Source organism: Rhinopithecus roxellana, chromosome 9 (genome assembly GCF_007565055.1).
Source record: "Rhinopithecus roxellana isolate Shanxi Qingling chromosome 9, ASM756505v1, whole genome shotgun sequence".
Lineage (NCBI taxonomy): Eukaryota > Metazoa > Chordata > Mammalia > Primates > Cercopithecidae > Rhinopithecus > Rhinopithecus roxellana.
Window position 1 is genome coordinate 110,183,731 of NC_044557.1, and position 21,449 is coordinate 110,205,179.

Below are 21,449 nucleotides of genomic sequence, written 5' to 3' on the forward strand. Positions count from 1 at the left end.
GGCACAGCTCATGCGTCTGGCTTGTCCTTGGCACAGGCTTTTTGGAGCAGAGAGGACGTGAAGGATAACGAGGGCTTTGCTGAGTATCTGAGTGCCCTTAAAAGGTCTGTAGGAGATACATGTGTGACAGGTGCAGTGTTTTGGCGGTATCTGAGGGGTAACATTGATTAACTAATAGATGTACAGTGCTTGGCAGCATGCAGATACTTTGTATGCACCATTTGACCCACTCAGCGGTCTTGTGGTGCGGTGATAGATTATCCTCAGCAGACAGAAGAGGAAACTGAGTTTCAGAGAGATCAAGTGACTTACTCAGAGTTACACAGGTTAAAGCTGATACCGGGACTGGATACCTTGTCTTTGGATAAGTCATTTGCAATTCAATGTACGTATCATTCTGAGACCAGCCTAGCGTGATACCCCTCTCAGTGAAGGAGGGAGAAAGTCAACTCTGATGGGTTTTTGTTTTTTTTTTAGTTTGCTGCTCTTTCTGATTAAGAGCTCTCCCTTCTCTACTTTTGTTCTCAGTACCTTCCCATTGGCTGACGATATTGCCTAGGATGGTCTCGAACTCCCGAACTCAAGCGATCCTCCCACCTCGGCCTCCCAAAGTGTTAGAATTACAGGCGTTGAGCCACTGCACCTGGCCAGCAAGGCTTTCGGAGAATGTGTACAGTGGAAACGGTTTTCGTTCATGCCTGAAGTAGGGAACAGGAGAAACAGTAGTTGAAGAAGTCAGTGAAGGATGAGACCAGAATGGGCTTCCTTACTGTAGAAGGGTGACGATCTTTCACTTCCAATCCAGACACTTTAATACATCGATGGTATTAAAGTTTCTTCTCCTGTCTGCTGGCGCTCCACTGAAGAAGCTTCCTGTTGCTTGCCTGGGTCCTGAAGAATTTCTGAGGGTGATACTTCTCCACGGAGGCGACGTGGCATAGTATTAGTATTAAAAGTAGTATCAAAAACTACAATTACTTTTGCACCAACCTAATAGTTAACAGCTTAGCTTGAGGGCCAGCTGGCCTAGGCCTGAATCCTGGCTCTGCCATTTGCTAAATTATGTGGCCCTGCACAAATTTTATGCTGTCTTTAACTCTCAGTCTGACAAATTCTAAAATGGTGATGATAATTGTACCTAGGTTTATTGTGAGGATTTGAAGAGATATTCCTTATGTAGTCTTCAGCATAGTGACTGGCCAGCGGCAAGCATCTAATCAATTGAGCTGCTGTTACTGTTACCATACCACGAAATACTTACATATACTTACATATACATCGTAATACTTACATATACATCATATCCCCACCCTTGCCTTGGAAGAGCAGGAACTCTTTCTCTGTACATCTTTGTTTTCTTCCTTGTGTCTTGCACTCGACAGTGATTTATTTTCATTTGATTGTTTTGAGCACCAATTGTAAAAGGAAATCTCAGCGAGGGCTCAGAAGCTGCCTGTGTTTCTGTTGTCTTAGTGAGGCACTTGCCTTTTGGTTCCAGCCCTGTCATGGTGTAGATTGGACCTCTCTGCTTACCTTCTGAGTCCCTCAGTTTTCTCATTCGTTAAAATGCTCATAACACCGCCTCCTATGCAGAGGTGTTGTGAGGCTTAGAGCTGGAGTATAAACAATGCCGCATGTAGTTGGCACAGCATAGGTGCTTAGTAAATGGTAGTGATGATGATGATAAAATTCCTCTTTGGAGGTAAAGGGGGAGCTGGGGACTGGAATGGGATATTACATTAAGTGCTACTGCACGCCCTTCTTTCTCTTGCCTGCAGTCGAGGGGAGCTGCAGCGGGAGTCAGACTTCATGGCCAGTGTAGACAGCAGCTGGATCTCCTGGGGAGTCGGGGTCTTCCTGCTGAAGCCTCTCAAGTGGACTCTTTCTAACATGCTGGGAGATAATAAGGTTCCAGCCGAGGAGGTCCTTGTCGCTGTGGAGCTGTTGAAGGTGGGTACTCAGAAGGGGGTGTCTGGGTGTCACCTTGTGTAATCATAGTATCCTCCACGTCCCTTGTGTGCGTTCTCTTTTACATGGTGACTGAGTTGATAACTGAGTTTATCTGCCCTCCCTTGTACTTGTGCTTTGTATATATTCGTTAGTGGGGCTTGTACATTTCAAGGGTTAGCCTTTGTCTGGGAATTTTCAGCAACTAACAGTGGATTATTTTCTAGTATCTGTAGGGATTAATGTTAAGCAGCAGTTTAGGAGATGCTTTGCCTTCTGTAGTTTGCTGACAGGAGTTTCTCAGGATTCCTGAGGACCTTGTGGCTTTCAGTATTGCCACCTCTGAACTGGCCCACTCAGCTCCGCTTTCCTACTTTGTGACCGTGCCCTTTCCCCTTCCAGCTTTCTGATGGCCTGCCTTCTGCTGCACATGCTCTTCTCCCTTGAAGAGGCCACTGGGGCCATGGTCCCGTCCTAGCCTCCTGGTCAGTCAGCCTCCTCCCGGCCTGCCTTCCCCACAGCCTTAATCGCATGGCTCATTGCTCCACTCCCTTCCTCAGCAACACCCTCAGCTCCTTTGCATCTCCTTTGGTCCACACCAGGAGACTCCCAGCAAATCCATAGCCCTAGATCAGCCACACGGGGTCTAACACCCCTGCTGGAGAAAATCACCTGTCATCAGACTGAGGTCCCCTTCATGGTCCCCAGCTGTGGGAGGCCCTCAGAGCCACACCACAGCCTCATTTTTCTTTCTCTCTGTCCCCTCACACGCTCATTCCATCCTGTGTCGTCTTTCCTCTCTGCAGGCACTACACTGAGAAGGTAGACTCAGGGTTCCTGAGTCGGCCTTCAGTTTTCTGTCCTCCTACCCCAAGCCTGACCTCCTCAGAGCCCACCTCCTTCTGTGCTCAGAGTATAGTGTCCTTCCTCTGCCCCTCATCTACTGTGTGTCTTCCCTGCCCCTCTTGTCCCTTTGTCCCATTGGCTGGCCTCTTGCCCGGTATGTTCCATCTCCCTCTCAGCCTATAAACCCAAACCCACTCATGCTTTTCCAAACACGGATTGTCTCTTTTGTGGTACCTGGGCCCTACCTAGTGAGTGCTGTTTCCTTCTCAACCGACCTTTGCGTCACCATTTCCACACCTCCCATTCACTCTCACCCGGTGCAGACCTGCTTCAACCACCCCCTCCACCCGGATGCTGTGGATGAGTCTCTGTGTGTGTGTGTGTGTGTGTGTGTCTGTGTGTGTATGTGTCTACAAAGTTGACTGAGCACCTGGTGGCCAAAGTACATTGCAGAGAGTAATTTTGAAATTCACAGACCAAGCCTGACCTCAGGGCCCTTGCATAGCCCTAGAGGCTTCACACAGCTGGAGCCAGCCCAAAATCCCCACCCCTCACCCCAAGAGAAGCAGCCATTTCTCCTCACCGTGAGAGACTCCAGCGCACTCTGCCTCAGATTGGGGAAGAGGTCTCCAAAATCTGCCAGTCTCTCCCTGTCCCCCAGGATTGTTGACTAAGCAGCCCACATTTTCTTCAGGGGCAGCCCGTTTGCTCCATCTACACGCCCTCCCCGCACCCATGCGGTTATTCCCCTGCCCGGTGCCCTGGTCTCCAGGGCTCAGTCGAGGTCCCCGCAAAGACTGCAGGGTGATTTGAGTCTGCCTGTCATCTCACATTGTCCTCCAGCCTGGGGCGGAGGAGAGACAGACCCATGGACCCCCACAGGTGAGGTTTGCACCGGCAACCAAAGCAAGCCTGCTCTTGAGGTAAATTGGTTTTCCCAAGTCCAGACAGAGAAACAGCCAGTAACTTTTTACTTTTGGATGGTACTGAAAAATACAAAAAAGCAAACATTGTCCATTATTTTGTTATTTAAAAAGAATATACAAAGAAATGAAAGTTTTCTTTCTGTTCATCCAACTTTTCTCTCTTTGGGCACTCTCTTCCCATTTGTGTGAGTGTGTGAGTGCGTATGTTTACAGACTTATGTTTCCTTAATGGCCTTGTCAACTCTAGTTCTTCCTGAAAATCTTATTCACTTGTTTCTTGTCTGTCTTTCCTACTAGAAGGGAACAGTGCCATGGGCCCTGGGATCCTAGGAGCAGTGCCTGGTGCCTGGTACCTGGTAGACGGTCAACAAGTCCCTGTTGAGTGAATGAATATATACACACAGACACATGTGTACACATCACTCCATTTTTTTCTAGAAATGGAATTGGTGTGCAATCTGCTTTGTTTTCTTCCACTGCATTATATCAGGTGCCTCTTTCCAGGCCCTACACAGTATGGATTTACTTGATTCTTTTTGATGCCTGCATGATAATCTATTGCTGTGCCACAATTTATGCAACAGGTGCTCTGCAGATGGACATTTAAGTCATTCCGATTTCTCTCTCCATTTTTCCGTTACAAAAAAATGCTACTTGGGCAGAGATCTATGTACTTCTCCCTTTATTTTTATGGAATTGATTTTCAGAAATGCATATGTGCTTTTTAAATTTTAACAAAAATTGCCAAACTACTTTTCAAAAGTTTGTAATAAGTTGCACTTTCATGAAGATTCTGTAGTCCAGTCTCCCCACATCCTTGTCAGCACTGGATGACATCAGTCTTTTCAATCTTGCCAACTTATTGGGAAAAAAAATGATACGTCCTGTTTGTGAATTTTTTTCACCTATGTACTAGCCATTTACATATCCCCTTCTGTGAGTTGTCTGTTTATATCCTTTGCCTGTTTCATATTGTGTTATCTTTTTTTTTTTTTTTTGAGATGGAGTCTGTCTCCCAGGCTGGAGTGCAGTGGCGTGATCTCTACTCACTGCAAGCTCCACCTCCCGGGTTCACGCCATTCTCCTGCCTCAGCCTCCTGAGCAGCTGGGACTACAGGCGCCCGCCACCACGCCCGGCTAATTTTTTCTATTTTTAGTAGGGACGGGGTTTCACCGTGTTAGCCAGGATGGTCTCGATCTCGTGACCTCGTGAGCCACCCCCACCTTGGCCTCCCAAATGCTGGGATTACAGGTGTGAGCCACCGCGCCTGGCCGTATTGTGTTATCTTTTATGTTAATCTGTATTCTTTATGTATTAGAGATAGGTACGTATAATGTATTTAGTATTAAAGATGTAAATATTGTTTCCCAGTCTGTTGCTTGCTTAATTTTTATTTATGATGTCTTTTACCATATAGAAGGTTTCACATTTCTGTAGTCAGATCTCTCAAACTTTTCCGTATGGCTACTGAATTTCAGGTCTTGTTTAGGAAGGCATCTTCTGACTCAAGCTTAAGTGGATATTCTTTTATTACTTTGCACTTTTTTTTCCATTTACATTTCCTTACTTCAATACTTATTTTTGTGTATGTGGTGGGGAAAAGCTGTATTTTCTTCCAGATGGATGGCCAGTTGTCTCGGTATTTTTTCTTGATGTTGTATAACATTAATTTATTTGTGTGTGGTTACTGTGCAGTTACTGCAGTAGTTGCATATCTGGTAGGGCAGTTGAATCAATGAAACTCAATGTCTGTGTCTTACTAGGCTCTTTTCCACCCTTTGACACCGTTGACGAGTCGCTTCTTAAAATGTCTAATTTCTTTGAATTTGTTTACATGATGCAGCAAGTTCTCCTTGGTTCCCCCAAAGCAGTCCTGCTGGCTCTCTTTTGTGGTTCCTTCACTTCCTAAACAGTGATCTTCCTTCAGCTTATTACTTTCCTCCCTGAGTGTCCTTGGGATATTTGCCGTGGATATGCTGAGGACTTTCAACCATTGTATCACTATCCTGCCGTCTCCTTTGAGTTTCAGATTTGTATATCCACTTATAGGTTGTATATATATTCTTGGATATCTCTCAGACATCTTTTTTATTTATTTATTTGTTTGTTTGTCTATTTTCAGATGGAGTCTCGCTCTGTTGCCCAGGCTGGAGTGCAGTGGTGCAATCTTGGCTCACTGCAAGCTCCGCCTCCTGGGTTCAAGTGATTCTCCTGCCTCAGCCTCCCAAGTAGCTGGGATTACAGCGCTGCCACCACACCCAGCTAATTTTTTGTATTTTTTTTAGTGGAGACGGGGTTGCACCATGTTGGCCTGGCTGGTCTCAAACACTTGACCTCAGGTGATCCACCCACCTCAGCCTCCCGAAGTGCTGATACTATAGGCGTGAATCACCGTGCCCGGCCTCTCTCAGACATCTTAAAACATCATATCCAAGATGGGATATTTTGTCTTTCCTTTAAACTAGGCTTTTCCTCCTGTATTTTTTGCTATTAATAGCATCACATCCATCAGTCACTCAATCCACGGTGACTTTCCTCTCAACTTTCTCCTCCAACCCTATATCCAGTTACCAGTGTTATCTTCTGAATTTTGTTTGGCTCCACCACTCCTCTTTCTGTGTTTATTATTCAAATAGTCTGTTGTTCAGCCCCACATAATCTCTTGTGTAAATGGTCTCCTTGCCTCTAATCTTAACTCTATAATCCATCCTCTCCCAACTGGCAGTTAGCTTTCTGTTAATCTAGCCATGTCAGTTTCCTTCAGTGACCACCCACCATCTACAGAATAAAGGATCATCATAAACTATTATACTTTCTATAATGTAGGAGTGCTTCTCCTCTCTCTCCTTTCCACTCTACATTTGTACACGTGCCGCATTGACCCACCCTTCTGTACTCATGTTCCTCTCTCTCTTCCTGAGATAACCCCTTTCACCTCTTCACCTAGCTCACTCTTCAGAATTCTGCTCAACATTTTTTTTTGTTTTTTTTTCAAGAAATCCTGAATCCCCAGGCAGTCCTTTCCTATATTTTCATAGCATCCCATGCACACCTCAGTAAGTCTTTCTTGTTTCTGGTAGTAATTTCCATGTGTGAGCGAAATGGTGACATTATTTCTTGGAACTTACATTTCTTAGTCTTGTCACTAATCTTATCCCATCTGTTTATCGTGTACTTTTCTTTGTTTTTTATTTTGTTTTGTTTTGAAACAGTGTTTTGCTCTTGTTGCCCAGGCTGGAGTGTAGTGGTGCAATCTCAGCTCACTGCAACCTCCGCCTCCCAGGTTCAGGTGATTCTCCTGCCTCAACCTCCCAAGTAGCTGGGATTATAGGTGCCCGCCATCACACCCGGCTAATGTTTTTTGTATTTTTAGTAAAGACGGGGTTTTGCCATGTTGGCCAGGCTGGTCTCGAACTCCTGACCTCAGGTGATCTGCCTGCCTCAGCCTCCCAAAGTGCTGGGATTACCAGCATGAGCCACCATGCCTGGCCCTTTTCCCTTAAGACTCTTTACAGACTCAGTAATGTTTGTGTTTCCAGTATAGCCAATTGGCAGGAAAATGGAGAGACTACCATTGGAAGGGAATTGGATCTCATTTCATCCACCCTCTTCAGAGAGTGATACTGAGGACTAGTGAGGCTGTGACTGGCCCAGGGTCACCTAGGCTGGACTGGAAATCAGGCCTCAGGTCTCATTCACAGATGTTCTACCTCACCTCACCTCCTCAGTCTTCCCTTGCGAAACCACAGACAAGGGAGAGGCAGGAGTGTAAAATCCCCAGTGGGCGTTCAGTGCACTGGCTCCCAGCATCCCATGTGCCTCATTTCAGATGGAGTCACCAAACTTTCTTCCAAGGCTTAAAAACACAGATCCTTCCTCCTTTTTAAAAAGCCGCTACTTGGGGAGGATGGGCTTGGGATTCCTGGGTGGTTGCCTTGTGTGGTCATGGTTTTGAAGCTCGGGGTCAGGGTCCCTGGGTCCCGTGGCAGTGGCCAGGGCCTGTCAGCCCATGTTGCCTTTCCCGCAGGAAAAGGCTGAGGAGGTGTATCGTCTGTATCAGAACTCGCCCCTCTCCTCGCACCCCGTGGTGGCCCTGTCAGAGCTCAGCACCCTCTGTGCTAACTCCTGCCCAGATGAGAGGACCTTCTACTTGGTGTTGCTGCAGCTGCAGAAGGAGAAGAGGGTCACAGTCCTCGAGCAGAACGGGGAGAAGGTACGGAGGCTCACCTGTTCATTCACTGACTCAGCGGTGATTGATTCAGTCCATACAGTAGCGACCCCTTATCTGAGATTTTGCTTTCCAGAGTTGCAGTTACCTGCAGTCAACCACGGTCCAAAAATAATAAGTGGAAAATTCCAAACATTAACAGTTCCATAGACTTCAGTTGTGCACTGTTCTGAGTAGTGTGATGGGACCTCGTAGTATCCCGCCTGAATGCTCATCCCCCCTTTGTCCAGCATCTCCCTGCCTGAGTCACTTAGGAGTCGTCTCAGTGATCAGATTGACTGTCATGGCACTGCAGTGGTTGTGTTCAAGCCACCCTTATTGTACTTTTTTTTTTTTTTTTTTTGAGATAGAGTCTTGCTGTCGCCCAGCAATTGCACAATCTCAGCTCACTGCAGCCTCCACCTCCCAGGTTCAAGCGGTTCTTCTGCCTCAGCCTCCTGAGTAGTTGGGATTACAGGCATGCGCCACATCGCCTGGCTAATTTTTGTATTTTTAGTAGAGAAGGGGTTTCACCATTTGGCCAGGCTGTCTTGAACTCCTGACCTCAAGTGATCCTCCTGCTTTGGCCTCCCAAAGTGCTAGCATTACAGGTGTAAACTACCATGTCTGGCCTATTGTACTTAATAATGGACCCAAAGCACAAGAGCGGTGGTGCTGGCAGTCCAGATTTACCAAAGAGAAGCTGTCAGGTGCTTCCTTTAAGTGAAGAGGTGAAAGTTCTGGACTAAATAAGGAAGACAAAATATCATTTGATGAGGTTGCTAGGATCTACAGTAAGAATGAATCTTCTATAGGAAAAATTGTGAAGAAGGAAAAATGTTTGCATAGCTGTATGTATAGGATTCAGTATTCTCCGAGGGTTCAGGCATCCATGGGGGGTTCCATTCACTGGAATGTATCCCCCACGGATAAGGGGGGCCTGCTGTTCTCATATGCCCACCAGCACTCCTGCTTGGGAAGTTCTCAGCCTTTGTGGTAGCAGCAGTAGTAATTTCTCCCTGTCCCTCAGATTGTGAAGTTTGCCCGAGGGCCACATGCCAAGGTCTCTCCAGTCAATGACGTAGACGTTGGGGTGTACCAGCTGATGCAGAGTGAACAACTTCTCTCACGCAAAGTGGAGTCCTTATCCCAGGAAGCAGAGAGGTAACTTTTAACCCCGAACTGAGCCCCCTCCCCACTGTGGCTGGCCCCCAGAGCCAGCAAAATGTTACTGTATGTGGGCTTTTAAAAAGATAGGTGTTTTTTTTTTTTAAGCTAATTACAGAAGTATTCACTACTCAATGCAGAAATCATGGAAAGCACAGAATATCACAAAAGAGAAAAAAAATGAGGCCTTTTCTTTCTTTTTTTCTTTTTTTTGCTCTGTCCCTCAGGCTGGTGTGCAGTGGCATGATCTCGGCTCACTGCCAGCTCCACCTCCCGGGTTCACACCATTGTCCTGTCCCAGCCTCCTGAGTAGCTGGGACTACAGGTACCTGCCATCACGCCTGGCTAATTTTTTTATATTTTTAGTAGAGACGGGGTTTCACTGTGTTACCCAGGATGGTCTCAATCTCCTGACCTCGTGAGCTGCCCATCTTGGCCTCCCAAAGTGCTGGGATTACAGGTGTGAGCCACTGCGCCTGGCCTTTTTTTTTTTTTTTTCTAAATTGAGACAGGGTCTTGCACTATCCCCCAGGCTGGAGAGCAGTGACACGATCTTAGCTCACTGCAGTCTCAAACTCCTGGACTCAAACAATCTTCCCGCCTTAGCCTCCTCAGTAGCTGGGACCACGAGTGCGCACCACCATGCCTGGCTAGTTTTTTAATTTTTTGTTGAAATGGGGTCTCACCGTGTTGCCCAGGCTGGTCTCAAACTCCTCGGCGCAAGCGAGCCTCCCACCTCCCACCTCAGCCTCCCAAAGTGCTGGCATTACTGGGGTGAACTGCTGTGCCCAGCTGAAAACACGAGTCTTAATTCTTCCCCCGCAGACCATGACTGTGAGTGTAATGTTTATGCTCTTCCTTATCAGTGTCCATTCAACTAATATTTATTGAGCTAGGCTTTGTCTTAGGGACTGGGGATATAGGCGTGGACAAGACAGGTTCCTGCCTTTGCAGAGGTCTTTCTGAGGGGGCCCTTGACCTGCCCTTCCCCCACCCTTCCCCGTGGATGACTGTACAAGGAATCCCTGATAAAGACACACACTCCGGCAGGCGGACACAGACATTGAAGTCTGTCTTCCAGTTGGGAAAGCCTCGCCTTGTTGGGAGGCAGAGGGATGTGTCCGAGGTCATTGTTGGTGTTAACAGTTCATTCCCCGTCTCCCCAAATTGGGAAGACATCTACGAGGTGCCCTGTTTGCATATTCTGTCGCGGTGGGTTGAAAAAGCTTGTCCTCAGTCAGCCTGCTTGAGCTGCCTGTTGACTTGCCACAAGAGATTTTGACCGTCAGCATCTTTTTTCTTGCCACTGGGCAGAGTGGGTTTAGTCTTAACAGATTTAAAACCACCTTGACTGAGTGCTGCTCTCAGGGACCCTTTGGGACCCTGCTCCTCCCGTCCTGTGACACAGTCATCTTATCTGTCCCTCTGTTTCTAGGTGTAAAGAAGAAGCCCGCCGGGCGTGCCGAGCAGGAAAGAAGCAGCTGGTGAGTTCTTGTCTCCTCCAGCCCCATAGCAGTGCCCCAGGCAGGCCTGCAGCGATGCCCAGCAGTTCGGAGAGCAGCCCGCTGGGGTTTTGAGGGGGACAGAGTCTGCAGGGGGCCCAGGCACCACAGCTTATTTTACAGACCGGAGGGAAGAAGGCTGGGACGGCCTTAGCGTCTGGGAAGGGCTGTCTTCCTCTTGCCCTTTGGCTTGCCCAGTTCAGCACTGACCTAAGTCTCCATGCCCCCCAGGCACTGAGGTCTCTCAAGGCCAAGCAACGGACAGAGAAGCGCATCGAGGCCTTGCATGCCAAGCTGGACACTGTGCAAGGCATCCTGGACCGGATCTATGCCTCCCAGACAGATCAAATGGTAGCCACTCCCCTCTGCTCCAGCACTCAGCTGGTCTCTCCATGGGTGTTGGTCACTTGTAGCTTCGGGTTTGCTGTTTGGAGGATCCCTGGGTTCTTTCGGGATGTAGCTGGGGCTGCCTTTGTCTTTCTAGTCAGGAGGTTTGGCCTCAGTGGGTATAGGGTAAATTGAGATTGGGTGCCCAAAAAACCCCAAAGCTGCCTTTTAGAGTTGAAACAATATTGTATGTATTTTGCCAAATGTCTGTCATATGCACTGATAGCTTTGCCTTGTCTTTAGGTTTTTAATGCCTACCAGGCTGGGGTGGGAGCACTCAAACTCTCCATGAAGGATGTCACAGTGGAGAAGGCAGAGAGCCTTGTGGATCAGATCCAAGAGGTACAGAAAGGGGCCAGGGAGGGACACACAGAGAAGTAAGTGACAGAGGACAGATTTGACTTCATTGCACATCCTCTTTAATGAAACTTGACTTGTGACCTTGTGAACTTGAGGAAACTTTCCGTGATTCCCATTTGGGGCAGGATTGCTTTGTCACCCTAGATATTTTCCAACGAAGCCTGAGATGCTCAGAGCCACCATGCCCAGCTCAGGGCTTTGCACTTGTCTCTTACAGCTCTGTGACACCCAGGATGAAGTTTCTCAGACTCTGGCTGGTGGGGTAACCAATGGCTTAGGTGAGTGGACAAGGTGGTTATTTTTATTTTTATTTATTTATTTATTTATTTTTAGATGGAGTCTCACTCTGTCACCTAGGCTGGAGTGCAGTGACACATTCTCGGCTCACTGCAACTTCTGCCTCCTGAGTTCAAGCGATTTTCCTGCCTCAGCCTCCTGAGTAGCTGGGATTATAGGCGCACACCACCATGCTGGGCTAATTTTTGTATTTTTAGTTGAGATGGGGTTTCACCATGTTGGTCAGGCTGGTCTCGAACTCCTGACCTCGTGATCCGCCTGCCTCAGCCTCCCAAAGTGCTGGGATTACAGGCGTGAGCCACCATGCCCGGCCCAAGGTGATTGTTTCTTCTTTTCATCCTGGAAGACTTTGTTTCCCTGTGCTGTGATGAGTTTGACGGTAGATTTGCTTTTCCGGGTGTAGGCAGGCCTCTCCTAGCCTGCCCTCCCTGGGGCCCATCTGCGGGAGCAATTAGGGAATTGCCATTTCCTCCTTGACAGCCGTGCTCATGACCCATCTGTGCTCCGGCATTCCTCAAGCACAAGGCTTCTGACTGGAGGATCCTCCTGCAAGGGCAAGGGGAATCAGGGTCAGGTCCATGGGGTTAACAGAATGCACCTCCTTGGTGACTTAGCTCTGAGTGTGGAAGAAGTGTCTCTGCTTGAAGCTACCATCAGTTTCCTGACTTCCGGGATTTTTTTTTTTTAATTTGCAAGGAGGCCTGGCATCTTTTGTAAAGCTAAGCGGGGTTTTGGTAACCTCAGTCCTGTACTCATTAATGTATTTCTCCCTGGAGTTTATGCATCTTTATGTTGTCTTTTATTTCCAGATTTTGACAGTGAAGAACTGGAGAAGGAATTGGACATCCTCCTTCAGGATACCACCAAAGAACCTTTGGATCTGCCTGACAACCCCCGCAGTAGGCATTTTACCAACAGTGTGCCTAACCCTAGGATCTCAGATGCTGAACTTGAAGCCGAACTTGAGAAACTGTCCTTATCAGAGGGAGGTATGGAGCTGTTTTCCAAGGCCTCAGGTGGGCATGTGGCCATCTGGCTGCCAGAGTTGATGGGCCCAAGCCCAGTTACTCAATTTGCCAGAGTACCAGAGCCCTATAGGGAGTTGAGGGTTTGTTTATATTAAGACTCAGTCTCATAAACACTGGAATGCCTTCATCTTCAAGATTTTCCTGTTATAGTGTTCAGTCATTTCTTTGCCTTGCAGGTTTGGTCCCAAGCAGTAAATCTCCGAAAAGGCAATTGGAACCGACTCTAAAGCCATTGTAGGACCCTCAAGTGAAGGACCCTCATGTAAAAGAGAGACCAGGCTTGCTGGGTGTGTACATAGTTATTTAAACAAGAAACTCTCAGAATGTGTTTGGAAGAGGAGGAAGGAGAACCACTGATTTATCTGGATGCTACTACTTACTACAGGACAGATAGAATTTCTGGAAGCGATGCTCCAAAGGCTTGCTCCCAACTATATTATGGACCTGCCTTCTCATCTTTATAGTGCCACAATTTATACAGTCCTGTGTCTGACCTGTCATTTCATAGCCTGCAGTTCTTGCCATTGGCACACTTAGTTTGTCTTCACCCACCAGCTTCATTCCAGCCTATGAAGGGGAAAGATTTGCAGCTTTGCCAAATCTGAATCAGTTCCCACTTCCCCCTGCGGTTTTTTTAGAGGGGTTTATCCTGTCGCTAATGTCAGTTAAATAACTTACTCTGCCCCACTTGATTTCACTGGTAAGAGAAGAATGAGAATGAAACACTTCAAGGTTTTATTTGAGGGGACTTAGCTGCCATTTTATGGAGAAACGTGTAGTGTAAAAGGTTTTTCTCTAGGGTCATTTGTCAGAATTCTCCAGGTGTTCAGAGAAAGAGGTCGCCCCAAGTGGCCCAGAGTCATGACAGTCCGGAGGGGCTGGTGTGGCCAGTGGGCGCTGCCTCTTCATCCGATGCAGCAGGAGGTCCGCTGGTGGGGGAAAGGCTTCTTCCGAGGCCTCTGCACTTGCCTGGGAAGAGGCCCAGTGACTACAGGACCCCGAGATGTCCAGACCCCTTATGCTTTTCTAAAGAGGCGAAATTGTTGCCTTGGCCCCATCATGGGATAACTTAAAAATACATACCTATCTTCCAGAACAAGCCACACAACAACACACCTCCCCTCCTTGAGCCTGGCACACAGCACTGGGCTCTCTGAATTTGGAAAGCGTTTCACTTTGTGGCCTACTGCTCAGGGCAGGGGAGCTGAGCCAGGATGTGCAATAGAAGCAGGGGCTGTGCCCTCTGCCACATCTGCCAGGAGCTACCTGGGCCACCCGTGTACCTGTCCTGCTTCCTGCAGTCCCCGCTCCCTGCCTCCTTTGAGGGACTGGGCAGGGCGGGGTAGGGGGATAGACGGGAAAGGGTCTGAATGCTCTGGCAACGGTGAGAAGAAACAATAGCCACGCTGCCACTCTGCTGCCCAGCCACCAGGATTTCTGCCTGGAGCCCTTTGCCCTGTCCCTGCTGCCTGAGGTGGCGTAGAGCAGAGGAGAAGAATTTGCTCCAGGCCAGGAGCACAAATCATTGTTCAATGAATTTCTCTCCAACTCGACCTTGGTAAACGGAAATGTTGGGGGTGAAGAGAAACAATCACTATTTTTTTTCTTTTTTATCTGGTAAATAATTAAAAGAAAAACCGGAACACTTGTCCCGTCTCTTCTTTAGGTTGTATCAATGTCTTGTTCCTTCGTGCCTCCCCACGCTTCCAGCTTCTGCACACTTTGGTTCTTTCTCTGAAGTCCACAGGAGAATGTGGAGTGCCTGGTCATGTGAGCTTTGAGCTGTAGCAGCTGCTGCTCCATCCAAGTGGCCGCGCACAGTGAGCTCTCCTGGGGAGAACTCACTCTTTGGCCTCCCTGGTTTTAGCAGTGTGCCATTGCTACAGTTTTCCGTTGCCTAGGCTCTATAAGTGGCCTAATTTCTTCTGCCCATGTGATTGTATCATATTTTAGTCTGGCACTGGTATTTCTCAGCCTCTCCTCCAGGGATGGTGTTTGCCACGCCCTGTGAGGGAGATGGGCTTTGAGGCTGAGGGCAGCATTAGGAACAGGCTAAACAATTGGCTGCAGCACTCGGTCTGCAGCTCCAGGTAAGTCACAGGTGAACTGGCCAGGAAAAGGTGGTGAGAACAGCAGCTCAGAAAGCCCTGGGAGAATCTAAAGGACCTGGTGAGAAGGGCGAGAGGGACTGGAGTTCACAGGCCCTGCCGAAGAGAGGGCAGAACCGCTGTTCCATTCCTTCTGCTGGAAGGAAGTGGCCTCGACCTGGTGAGCCTTGTTAGTCTGGTTTAAGGTTGCTTTTTCTTTCACTATCCTGAGCCACTGAAGAATCCTTGTTAAATGATCCAGACTACTTATTTGCTGTGCTACAGGAAATTAAAAGGAGCTATTGAGCCTGCTGGGAGCAGAGAACAAGAAGGGGTAATCTACAGGACTCGGGTGGCGGCAGCTGCAGCTGCCAGCATGCGATTCCCACAGCTGGGCAATTAGGGCTGAGTGGCCTCAGGAGTCAGCACCGTGGAGGGAGTCACTCCTCTTGAGAGTTTTCTTTTTTTTTTTTGAGACAGGATCTTGCTCTGTCACCCAGGCTGGAGTGCAGTGGGAGATCGTGGCTCACTGTAGCCTCGACCTGGGATCAAGCAATCCTCCCACCTCAGCCTCCCGAGGAGCTGGGCCTACAGGTATGCCACCACACCTGGCTCATTTTCTTTATTTTGGTAGAGATGAGGTTTCAAACTCCTGGCCTCAAGAGACCCTCCCACCTTAGCCTCTCAAAGTGCTGGGATTACAGGTGTGAGCCACTGCACCTGGCCAACTTCATTCTCTTGAATCTTTGCTGCCTCATGACAGGAGTCAGAGCCTGACAAAGTGAAGAGATGATGCCGTGACTAGGAGGGTGGCTGGAGAGTCCCCCATCACTGCTAGTATGGGAACGATGATGGTTTGCAGAGAGGAGGTGTGGATAGAAGGGTAAGTGGGTATTTGGAGGTGAGGGGAAGGGTGTTACTTGGGAATCTCTTGGGCCTGCCTAAAAGGGTTGTGTAACCAGAGTTCTGGGACCGGGGTGGGCTCTGCAGTCAGACATTGTTGTGAGAGAGATGAAAGGGTTACACTGCAGTTCTCACTGCCTGCCTGAAGTAGCCCAAGGCTGAGCAGACCTCCGGGAGGTGGTCATGAGGATCTGGCTCAATCTACCGAAAATATAATCTAGGCCATCAGAAAAGAGGAGGGAAGAGCTGGAGCTGTGAAGAAAGATGAGATCACTGAGAGCTGCTGACTCCCAAAGAATCAGAAGGAGGCCCTGCTCTGAGGCTTGTGGGTGAGCCTGGTGACCCTCCTTTCTTCTGAAGTGTCATGCCTTCTCATTTTTACGTAGTTGTGGCTACTCTTTGGGGAAAGTGTGGCTTCTTTTCTCTTTCTGCACAGAAGCAATGCGAGGTTATAGACTCTGGAATATAACCAGAATATGGACTCTGGAATATGGCCAGAAGGAGCCACGAGAAGGGTAGGGGAAATGTCTGTTTTACAGAAGAGGACCCTGAATCTTAGGCAGCTTGCCGAGGCCACAGAGCTCACAGGGGAATTTAGTTTATTGCCTTCCAGCTTGGAATTCTTTGTTACACAAGTGTTGAGGCTCAGAAAATAATGCCCCAAATGTGGCATTTGACGAGCTGAACTAAAGCAGCAGCCTCAAGCTCTCTCTCTTGACTTTCCCCCACCATGGTGTCTTTCTAACTCTTTCTTTTCTTTCTTTTTTTTTTTTTTTTGACACTCTTCTAAAGCACCAGGAGCATGCTGTCTCTCTGACCCTTTTCCTTTCCTTTTTCTTGGACCCTTTCTTTTTCTAAAGCACCAGGAGGATCTCTTTCTCTGGAAGTTCCCTTACCTGATTGAGAAAACTTCTTCTAAAATAAATGCAGTTGTCTTAAAGCCCCCTCCCTATGAATCTCATTAAATAACCAGGAATGATTAATCACCCAAGAAAAGACTAAAAAAGAAGCTACAGCCAGGATACCATACCAGACAGACTTTTTATCTTTTCTTCTGAGGGCAGTTCCAAGAGATAACCTGGGAGACTGTATCCACATAATAAGACAATCTTGGTTCACAGTGCAGTACCACCCCTCACCTTTCATGACTTGTCCACAAGCTATTGTTTGTCCTTCAGTCCCATTCAGCATCCAAAGAAAACCATTTACAAACCACTGTCAGGTCTTTGGGTCCATTCATTTACAGCCCCCACTTCCCTTTCCCCAGTGAAGAGAGTACTTAAGTGCCAACCATTGGGCCTTTCTGTGTATGTTCATATTTTTTATATGGCTCCCCTGCTTCATGCATGTTAATAAATTTGTTATATTTTTCTCCTGTTAACCTGTCTTTTATTATAAGAGTATTGGCTATGACCCTTAATAGGATGGAAGAAAGAGATCACCCATTTCCACTCTTGCACCAGGCTACTCCTAACCACACTCTCAGAAACACATTCTCATGACCAGGTGCAGTGGCTCACACCTGTAATCCCAGCACTTCGGGAGACCAAGATGGATGGATCACTTGAGCCCAGGAGTTCAAGACCAGCCTGGGCAACATAGTGAGACCCCATCTCTAAAAATGGAAGAAGGAGGAAAAAAACACTCTCAAAAAATAACTCTGAAATTACTTTCTGTAGTGGGCATGTGCCCTGACCCCATGTCAGTGCTTACGGTTGGCAGATCAGCTTTCTTTGGCTGACATTTGTGCAGTTACACATACTTCTACAGATTGGAAATTACAGGCTGGGTGCGGTGGCTCATGCCTGTAATCCCAGTACTTTGGGAGGCAGAGGTGGGCAGATCACTTGAGGTCAGGAGTTCCAGACAAGGCTGGCCAATGTGGTGAAACCCCATCTCTACTAAAAATACAAAAATTAGCCAGGCATGGTGGCGGGTGCCTGTAGTCCCAGCTACTTGGAAGGATGAGGAATGAGAATCACTTGAACCCAGGAGGTGGAGGTTGCAGTGAGCTGAGATCGCTCCACTGCATACCTGCCTGGGCAGTAGAGTGAGATCCCATCTCAAAAAAAAAAAAAAAAGAAAAGAAAAGAAAAAAGAAAATTGCCTCCCAGGAGATACTGGGTAGGGCTGTACCTCAGAATCTCCCCAATTTTAGGGAAACCAAAGAAAGTATTAAGAGTGTTTTGTTGTTGTTGTTTTGCTGGTCTGCACCCTGTAGATAACGTTTTGATTGTATTTTGCAGCAGGCCCTTCAACTGTACAGAAAAGAGCCAGCTATTGGCCGCATAGCACTTCCTGAAGGAGTAGGTTCACAAAAGTAGTAAAGCTGTCTTTATTCACAGGTGATACAATTGTGTATGTAGTAATCCAAGGAACCTACAGAGAAACTGCTTCAATGAAAAATTTATTTTAGCATGGTCACTGGACACAAGCTCAATATTTTAAGCATTGAGTATAGTTCTATATACAAAAATATAAAAATGTAAAAGAAACGATCTATGCTAGCGCCCAATATATTGAATTCTAAGGAAAAAGTTTAATACCCTTTGCCATGGCTTCTCAACCTTGGTGCTATTGATATTTTGAGCCTATAATTATTTGTTATGGGAATTGTACATTTTGGGATGTTCAGAAGCATCCTTGCCTCTATGCACAAGATTCCATTAGCACTGTCCATCCCCTAGCCTAACAGCCAAAAATGACTCCAGATACTGCCCTGGGGGACGGGGAGGATGGGAGCAAAATCACCCCTAGTTAAAAACCACTGCCCTAGGCCGGGCGCGGTGGCTCAAGCCTGTAATCCCAGCACTTTGGGAGGCCGAGACAGGCGGATCACGAGGTCAGGAGACTGAGACCATCCTGGCTAACACGGTGAAACCCCGTCTCTACTAAAAAATACAAAAAACTAGCCGGGCGAGGTGGCGAGCGCCTGTAGTCCCAGCTACTCGGGAGGCTGAGGCAGGAGAATGGCGGGAACCCGGTGGGCGGAGCTTGCAGTGAGCTGAGATCCGGCCACTGCACTCTCAGCCCGGGCGACAGAGCGAGACTCCGTCTCAAAAAAAAAAAAAAAAAAAAAAAAAAAAACCCACTGTCCTACACTGAAAGCTATAAAATATTATAGAGAAAAAAAAAGTTAAAGATGTCCATCCATTCTTCCAAAATTTCTAAGGTCGATGAAAACCCAGTCAGAATGCCAGCAGATTTTGTGCATGTGTGCACGTGTGTGTCTGTGTAAATTAAAAAGCAACTCTAGGCCGGGCGCGGTGGCTCACACACCTGTAACATCAGCACTTTGGGAGGCTGAGGCGGGAGGATCACTTGAGGTCAGGAGTTCGAGACCAGACTCGTCAACATGGTGAAACCCCATCTCTATTAAAAATACAAAATTAGCTGGGCATAGTTGCTTGTGCCTGTAATCCCAACTACTCGGGAGGCTGAGGTGGGAGAATGACTTGAACCCAGAGCCAGAGGTTGCAGTGAGCCGAGATTGTGCCACTGCACTCCAGACTGGGTGACAGAGGGAGACTCCATCAAAAAGAAGGAAGGAAGGAAGGGAGGGAAGAAGGGAGGGAGGAAGGGAGGGATTGATTCTAAAATTATATAGAAAGGCAAAGAACGAAAAATAGCCAAGGCAATCTTGAAGAAGTGAAATAAAGCTGGAGGACTGCTGGGCGTGGTGGCTCATACCTATAATCCCAGCAGTTTAGGGGGCCACGGTGGAAGAATCAGTTGAGTCCAAGAGTTCAAGACCAGCCTGGGGGAACATAGGGAGATCCTGTTCCTATGGAAAATAATTTTTTAAAAGTTTAGCCAGGCGTAGTGGTGTACATTTGTGGTCCCAGCTACTTGGGAGGCTGAGGTGGGAGTATTGCTTGAGCCTAGAAGGTCAAGGCTGCAGCGAGCCATGATTGCACCATTGTGCTCCAGCCTGGGCAAAAGAGTGAGAGACTGTCTCAAAAAAAAAAAAAAAAAAAGGCTGGAGGACACAATTTTCTGTATGTATGCCGTACTTCAACTTTTTAAAAAGTGAATAACACTAAAAGATATTGAATGAATAACTTCCAAACCACTTGTGGGCATAAAAGGGCAATAAGAATAACAGTGCAATAGAAGACAGGAAAATTTTGAAACAGAAGTACAGAAACTCTTGTTTAACAGAAAGTACTAAATGAGCCAGTAAAAGGTAATAAAAATATGTCAGTAATCACAACGAGTGTAAATGAATTGAACTTGCCATATAAAAGACAGATGTTGGTCCGGGTGTGGTGGCTCACGCCTGTAATCCCAGCACTTTGGGAGGCTGAAGCAGGCGGATCACCTGAGGTCAGGAGTTTGAGACCAGCCTGGCCAACATAGCGAAACCCTATCTCTACTAAAAATACAAAAAGTAGCTGGGTGTGGTGATGCACATCTGTAATCCCAGCTACTCGGGAGGCTAAGGCAGGAGAATCACTTGAACCTGGAGGAGGAGGTTGCGGTGAACTGAGATCTTGCCACTGCATTCCGGCCTGGGCAACAGAGTGAGACTCCACCTCAAAATAAAATAAAATAAAATTAGAATAGAATAAATACAGATGATTTTAGGTTTAAAAAAATAATTCAATCCTGAGCTATTTACAAGGGATATACTTAAGTTCATACAAAGATTTTAAATAAAAGGATCAAAAAAGGGACTGTATCTGAGGTAGGAAGTGGGACTGGACTCCAGAGGTGGGGTTTAGGCACTGGACTAAGTTGAGGATTAGCTAAAACAGGGATGAGGTGGAAGCAGCTTTTCATACGACATGTTCACCAGTGTGCCATGTAGTTTACCACTGCCATGCTGATACCCAAATTTACCACCTCTTTCCATGGCAACAACCCAATGACACGGAAGTTACAGCCCTTTTTCTAGAAATGTCTGCATAACCTGCCCCTTGATTTGCATATAATTTAAAATGGGTATAAATGACTGCAGAACTGCCTCACCTGACCTCAAACAATTTGCTCCCCTCAGCCTCTCAAAGTACTGGGATTACAGGCGTAAGCCACTGTGCCCAGCCCAGACAGAATTTTTTTTTTTTTTTTTTTTTTTTGAGACGGAGTCTCGCTCTGTCGCCCAGGCTGGAGTGCAGTGGCTGGATCTCAGCTCGCTGCAAGCTCTGCCTCCCGGGTTTAGGCCATTCTCCTGCCTCAGCCTCCCGAGTAGCTGGGACTACAGGCGCCCGCCACCTCGCCCGGCTAGATTTTTGTATTTTTTAGTAGAGACGGGATTTCACCGTGTTAGCGAGGATGGTCTTGATCTCCTGACCTCGTGATCCGCCCGTCTCGGCCTCCCAAAGTGCTGGGATTACAGGCTTGAGCCACCGTGCCTGGCCAGAATTTTTTAAAAGGTGAAAATGCGAGCCTAAAACCAGAAGGAAACAGTTTCAACTCATAATTGACAAAGTCCTACAAATCTAAAAGAAATAGAAAACCTCAAAGGGGATAAGGGGCTAGTAAGGTGCATGAACAATCAATTCTCAAGAGGGAAAAAGGCAGTTTTCAGAGTGGGAAGCGAGAAGAGTGGTGAGGAGGGTGCCTTAGTCAGATCTGGCTGCCTTAATACAATCCGGCAGACTGGGTGCTTAACTGAAATGCACTCTTTGGCAGCCCTGAAGGCTGGCAATCCAAAGTCAAGGTGCTGGCAGAGTCGACTCCTTCTCAGGCCTCTCATTGGCTTGTGGGTGGCCACCTTCTCCCTGTGTCTTCACGTGGGCTCCCTCCTGTGCGAGTCTGTGTGCTAATCTCCTCTTCTTGTAAGGACAAC

General features: G+C 47.5%; 1 protein-coding gene and 1 long non-coding RNA gene across 9 annotated transcripts in view; both read left to right on the forward strand.

Moving 5' to 3' along the window:
- The window catches only part of CHMP7 (charged multivesicular body protein 7), a 43,210-nt gene extending 27,915 nt beyond the window's left edge, over nucleotides 1-15,295 (forward strand). For 6 of the 8 annotated variants that reach the window (XM_030938199.1, XM_030938198.1, XM_030938200.1 and 3 more), the window contains 9 exons: nucleotides 1,779-1,950; nucleotides 7,748-7,933; nucleotides 8,958-9,091; nucleotides 10,530-10,578; nucleotides 10,828-10,947; nucleotides 11,227-11,325; nucleotides 11,561-11,621; nucleotides 12,450-12,629; nucleotides 12,845-14,316. In XM_030938199.1, the coding sequence (XP_030794059.1) occupies nucleotides 1,779-1,950; nucleotides 7,748-7,933; nucleotides 8,958-9,091; nucleotides 10,530-10,578; nucleotides 10,828-10,947; nucleotides 11,227-11,325; nucleotides 11,561-11,621; nucleotides 12,450-12,629; nucleotides 12,845-12,906 (1,063 nt within the window). In that variant the 3' untranslated portion in view covers nucleotides 12,907-14,316. Of the gene's footprint in view, nucleotides 1-528; nucleotides 1,951-7,747; nucleotides 7,934-8,957; nucleotides 9,092-10,529; nucleotides 10,579-10,827; nucleotides 10,948-11,226; nucleotides 11,326-11,560; nucleotides 11,622-12,449; nucleotides 12,630-12,844; nucleotides 14,317-15,235 lie in introns of those variants that run through there. The other 2 variants (XM_030938203.1, XM_030938204.1) reach the window with 2 other exon arrangements.
- LOC115899730 lies at nucleotides 15,287-17,535 on the forward strand. Its single transcript, XR_004059344.1, has 3 exons — nucleotides 15,287-15,349; nucleotides 15,519-15,638; nucleotides 15,880-17,535. It is a non-coding gene; the product is annotated as an uncharacterized LOC115899730 (long non-coding RNA).
- The last annotated feature ends 3,914 nt before the right edge of the window (nucleotides 17,536-21,449 follow it).